Below are 6,000 nucleotides of genomic sequence, written 5' to 3' on the forward strand. Positions count from 1 at the left end.
GTTTAAAAACAATACCCAAATTAATATCTATTTATTTTTGAAATATTATCTCCAAACTTATTAATCATCCAATCTATAAAAAATAAAAAAAATCAGTTAAGTGAAATCTATATTTTTAAATACAAGAAACTTAAAAAATGAAAAAAATACTTTTTTTCTTTTAAAATCTAAATATCTGAACCCGTTTCAAAATAACTGAACCCGAACTAAAAATACCCAAACCGACCCGAAGTACAGAAATACCCGAACGGATTCTCTATTCCTATACCGAAATACCCAAAAATCTGAAATACCCGACCCGAACCTGAACGGGTATCCGAACGCCCACCCCTAATAAAAACAATACCCAAATTCATATCTATTTGTTTTTGAAATATTATCTCCAAACCTATTAATCATCCAATCTATAAAAAATAAAAAAATCAGTTAAGTGAAATCTATATTTTTAAATACAAGAAACTTAAACAATGAAAAAAATAATTTTTTTTTAAAAAAAAATCTAAATATCCGAATCCGATTCAAAATAACAGAACCCGAACTAAAAATATCCGAACCCGATCCGAAGTACATAAATACCCGAACGGGTTCTCTATCCCTATACCGAAATATCCGAAAATCCGAAATACTTGATCCGAACGCCCACCCGAAGACTTTCAATCGGTTGCTAGTTTTCTGGCAGGTGATGTGGGAAAAGTAATGTGCGCTTTTAGTTTCGGAAATACCAGCATAATTCTACTACCCCAAAACTAAGTTATCTTTAATATGTATCACATTTGGAGGCCTCCAAATAACACTAGGATTTGGAGACCTATTTATATATATATATTATCGATAATTTTTTTGTATATATTTGATCAATTTATTTGTACATATATAATGTTTTTTTTGTTATTATATAATTTCTTTCCGATGACCGGATCAATTTTTATTAAAAACTATGGAACTAAACTATAATTAATATATCATGGGTTGATCGGATTGGACATTAAACAAATTATGACACAAAAACTTTATTTTTTCCAACGAACACATTCTTTAAAAAATTCAACAGTATTGTTTCCACAGTTGAATTATTTTGACATTTATCTTCTATATGGTTTTGAAAGATTTCAGATCAACCATCGAATTGATACATGTCATTTTAATGTTTTTAGTCGTATTCTTAAGGAAAACTAACATTTTTGTAATCTAAAGCCGTTTTAAAAAATTCAAAATATAACATATAAGGAAAAATCTAACATATAAGAAAAGTATAACTTATAAGGTTTACTCATTTTTGTAATATAAAGTCATTTTAAGAATTTAAAATATAACATATAAGGTTTCCTCATTTTTGTAATTTAAAGTCATTTTAGAAAATTGAAAATATAACATATGAGAAAAAAATCTAACTTTTTGTTATATGGTTAATGTCAATGTTTATTATTTTTTAATAATATAAAATTAAACAAAAATTTAGAAGGATGCAAAAATTGTTATCAAATCTTTATTATTTATAGTCATTAATTGTCATATATATGTTAATCATATTAGATAATTCTGTAGTTTTTATTTAAGGAAATAATATATTTTTCTTATATTTTGGGTTAATATATGACAGCGGGTACAACACAACACAACACAACATTACATACCGTAAGACACACAACATAGTATATGACTTCTGATTATTATTCGACACTTTAACCCACACATACTTCAATACTTGAAACCCCACATTGACTAGTAGTGTCTTCAACATTTGAGGTTGGTTCCAGGAGTGACCCCAAGCTTCTTGCAGAAATCCAAGTAATGGTTAACCCTACTCTGCACTGCGGCTGGACGTCCACCGTCACATTCACCGCCATTGATCCTCCTCGTGGTGGCTCCAAATCCTCGGCTCAAAACCGGACGCACATTTTTGTTCCAAAACCACATGGCACATTTGAAAGCCACGGTTGGGCTACGAGCCACCATATCTGGATCCTTCAAGAGAGGAAGTCCAAGAAACTTCCCGGCTGCACCGTAGTTGTAGTTCCATGTGATTTGGATTGGACCACGACCGTAGTAATTCTTGCCCGGTTGACATGGGTACGTTGTGCTCGGTGAGCAGTACCTTCCCCTAGCTATTTCTTCTTTGTAGCAGAAACCTTTACATCACCAAAGACGTAAACTTAATAATAAAATGGATCCAGCTAATTAAAAAATATCTATAAAATAAAATAAAAATATAATCGAATATTTTTGCAATAAAGCTATAAAATCCTTATATTTTATGAGGAAGATTCCGGTCTCTAAAAATTTCTTCAACTCTCGAAATTAAACCCTAATACAAACGGTTTTACATATATTTGCGTTAAACTTTCTATAGCTGACTACATATTATAAGAAAATCACCATGAAAGGTAACTATAGATTAATTACTTTACGATATTTTCTGATGGAAAAATGATAAACGGTGAGCTTACTTCCAGATTCGTGAGAGAACTGAGCCAACATGGCTGCAATCTCACGCTTGGCAACGGTTCCTTTGTAGGCTGCAAACGATTGAGCGGCCACGATGAACGCCTGGCGAGTGTAGAACCCTTTGGCTGGGCAACCACGTCCGACTTTACTCATGATGCCGTTGAAGAACGCTGGGGTAACAACGCTAGCTATGGTACCGCGAGGACCAGCGTTTAGACCGCCGCTACCGCTGGGTGTTGGAGTAGGTTTAGGTTTGGATTTGCAAGGTCCACTCTGACATCCCGTGCCGCAGTAAGCGTTTGTGGTACCACAATATCCCCATCTGCTGCAGCACATGTTGCCTTTACAACCGGTTTTACCGCAGTTCTGAGAAAATGCGGTTTCTGTCATGATGGTTAAAGTGAAGAGGAAAATCATGAGAGCGTTTTTGAGTAGAACATTGTGTGTTGCCATCTTTTGATATAATTTTGGATCGAATGTTTCTGAGAGTGATTTGTATGAAGAAATGAGAGGGTCTGGAGACGTATTTATAGTGTAAATATGACAATATTGAATATGTTTGGTCAAGGTTAAATATGTTTTATAAACAAGTCATGACCCATTCCTTTTCTTGTAGTTGTGATTAAGGATAAACTAGATCATGCGCGGGTGTTTGCCTTGTAAAATCATTATATACTCATAAACCATAGGTAATCATTGTGCTTTAGAATTTGTGGTCAACGTTGTTTGATAATTATCGTATTGAATGTATTAGGCATGTGGGTTTGGTTCGGTTCCGTTCCGTTTTGATTATTTTGATTTTCAGTTTTTTTATTCTAGAGATATATGAACCATTCGGTTATCTATATAATTCGGTTCAGTGTCCTCTTCGGTTCTTTCGGTTCAGGGTCGGTTCGGGTAACAATTATAAGAACCGACTAATATCCAATAAATTTTTGTTTCCAATTAGGTTACAATTCGGTTCAGATTTTTTCGGTCAATTTTGGATAATTCAGGGTAAAAACAAAATTTTGGAAGGTTTTTGGATATATATCTGGTTATTCGGATAAACTTTAATATTTTGGATAAAAACTATTAAGGTAATTTGGTTCTTTAGAATATTTGGAATAATTTAAATACTTTAGATAAAAAAAATATTCAAGTATTTCGATTTGTCGGATAGTTCGGTGTATCAGTAGTATGTTTAGAGTTTTTGGTATTTTTAATACTACATATAACTAATATTTTATGTATATAAATGGTATTTTGGATATTTAGGTACTCATTCGGTTCTCGGTTTTCTTACATTTTTGTATTACTAATACATTCAGGTATTAATTATTTTTTTTGTTTAATTGATAATTATATATGGTACTCAAACCTTAATATTTAAAATGTTAAAATTACTAATTATATATCTATATTATTAATGGAGAACTTATTTTTGGACAAAAAATATATGTCTAAATATTTATTAATTATTGAAATTGAGTCATATTTATTTTATATCTTAATATGTGTATTAAATGTTTTTTTAGTTTGTATAGTATAATGCAATTAGTAATACAAATTTAAGAAACTATTTGAAATTTAAATTATTTTTATGTCAAATACATAGTATTCATGTACAAAATTATAAATATTTCTGAATTTAGTTATTGTATATAATATAAATAGACTATTTATTTTGTACATGAAAAGTTGATCTCTTTTTAATAAGATATACTAAATAGAAGTTGACATTATACGAGTTAAATACACATAGGATCTATATATTTTGGAAAATTAATATTGGCAAAGTAGTTGATTTTGATTAAAATATTCTAGACCAATTATATGGTAAGATTTTATAGTAGTAATCACGTTTTAGATTTATAAAACAATGTGTTTTTAAATAGGAGCGAAATATACGTGTGAGAATCACGATTTGAATATGAAGTTATTAGTATCCGAAAATATGTTAAACTGGATAGATGTTGATTTAAGTTGGTTATTTAACCTTATTTATCGTGGTGCTTGTTATAATGTGAACAATTGAATTATTATATTTTAATCATAACGAAGATTGGTTGCAGCGTGACTGTACGAAAATTATAATGGTTCTTTTAAAAATTTGAAAGCAAGAATTGTCTAGCTGGTTTAGCAAATGATTCCATTATGACTTATGAGCTAATGCCATGATCAAGGAATTAAATACATTTGACATAAATTGGATCACTTTGATTTATAATGGTTTTGATAACCAAACATATACGATTGGTTATACAGTTCATACGAACCAATTAACACGAAAAAAGTTTGTCCCAAATGAATTTAAACAAACGCAAGTAATTTTGAGCCCATTTGCAAAGATTTTGGGCTCAATCGTATGTTATATATTTAATTAGAAAATCTTTAATTAAAAGGAATGGCATGAGCTGTAAATCCCCTATATATTATTTGTGAAACATTACAACTTTTTTTTGTAGCCATTTTTTTTCACTAGAGTGATTCTTAGAATTATTAGAGAAATATATTGGTCCATCTAATTATATAATAAGCTTTTTATTAAACTAACCATAGTTCATGATGGGAAAGGATCATGGGTTTGGAGGAAACTCTTGAAACTTCGTCTGCAGGTTTATGAGTTCATACGTTTTGAAGTTCATGATGGCCACACGGCTTTCTTCTGGGTGGATGATTGGCTACAAGTAGGGAAGTTAATAGATATCACTGGCCCAATTGGCACATGCCATTTGAGAATTGATCGCCATGCAAGGGTGCGGGATGCAGCCGGGAATTCAAGTTGGAACATCCGTGGCCACAGGAGTCGCTACTTTCAAGAACTTATTGATCGCATCCAAACTGTACAACTACCTCATGAAACTCTCGGACACGACGTCGCGCTGTGGAAGCACTCCGATGATAATTATAAGCCTTACTTCTCAGCATCAAGCACTTGGGAGCAGGTAAGAGACAAAAAACCCGTTGTCTTTTGGAGAAAAGTTGTATGGTTTCCACAGGGAGTTCCACGCTTCTCGTTTATATTGTGGCTTGCGGTAAAGAATAGATTGTCCACGGGTGATAGAATGAGAGTTTGGGGCATCCAACAAGGTTGTGTATTATGTGCTGAGAGGGATGAAACCCGTGATCATCTTTTCTTCGCATGTCCTTATTCTTTCACGGTGTGGGACAAGCTGGTGAACAGGTTGACTGGAAATGGCACAGATCCAGACTGGATGGGCACGCTACGGCACGTCAGCGACAACTCACTTCCCCTATTTGACAGGATTTTGCTAAAAATGGCGTTCCAGACATGCGTCTATTTATTGTGGAAGGAAAGAAATGGGAGGAGGCATCACACATGTTTGCGAACAGTATATCAATTGATCAGGATCATTGATAAAACAGTACGGAACAGGATTACTTCGCTCCGATACAAGGCGGGCCATAAGTTAGAAGGTTTAATGCGTCGTTGGTTTGAAGTTACGGCCTAGTTGATTTTCTTCTCGATCTGTAAATCATTTAGCTATAGTTTGCACTAAAGCTTGTAATACTCTACTATTTCTATTCTGATCAATAAATTTAACATTTCAT

At 32.6% G+C, this 6,000-nt stretch overlaps 1 protein-coding gene across 1 annotated transcript; it reads right to left on the reverse strand.

Moving 5' to 3' along the window:
* Window positions 1-1,472: 1,472 nt before the first annotated feature.
* On the reverse strand, window positions 1,473-2,953 carry LOC106385920 (endochitinase At2g43610). Its single transcript, XM_013825821.3, has 2 exons — window positions 2,448-2,953; window positions 1,473-2,129 (listed from the first exon to the last, which is right to left on the reverse strand). Exons 1-2 carry the CDS (start codon window positions 2,896-2,898, stop codon window positions 1,735-1,737), a joined length of 846 nt encoding a protein of 281 aa, XP_013681275.2. The 5' UTR covers window positions 2,899-2,953; the 3' UTR covers window positions 1,473-1,734.
* Between the last annotated feature and the right edge of the window lie 3,047 nt (window positions 2,954-6,000).

This window comes from Brassica napus, chromosome C3 (genome assembly GCF_020379485.1).
Source record: "Brassica napus cultivar Da-Ae chromosome C3, Da-Ae, whole genome shotgun sequence".
Taxonomy (NCBI): Eukaryota; Viridiplantae; Streptophyta; class Magnoliopsida; order Brassicales; family Brassicaceae; genus Brassica; species Brassica napus.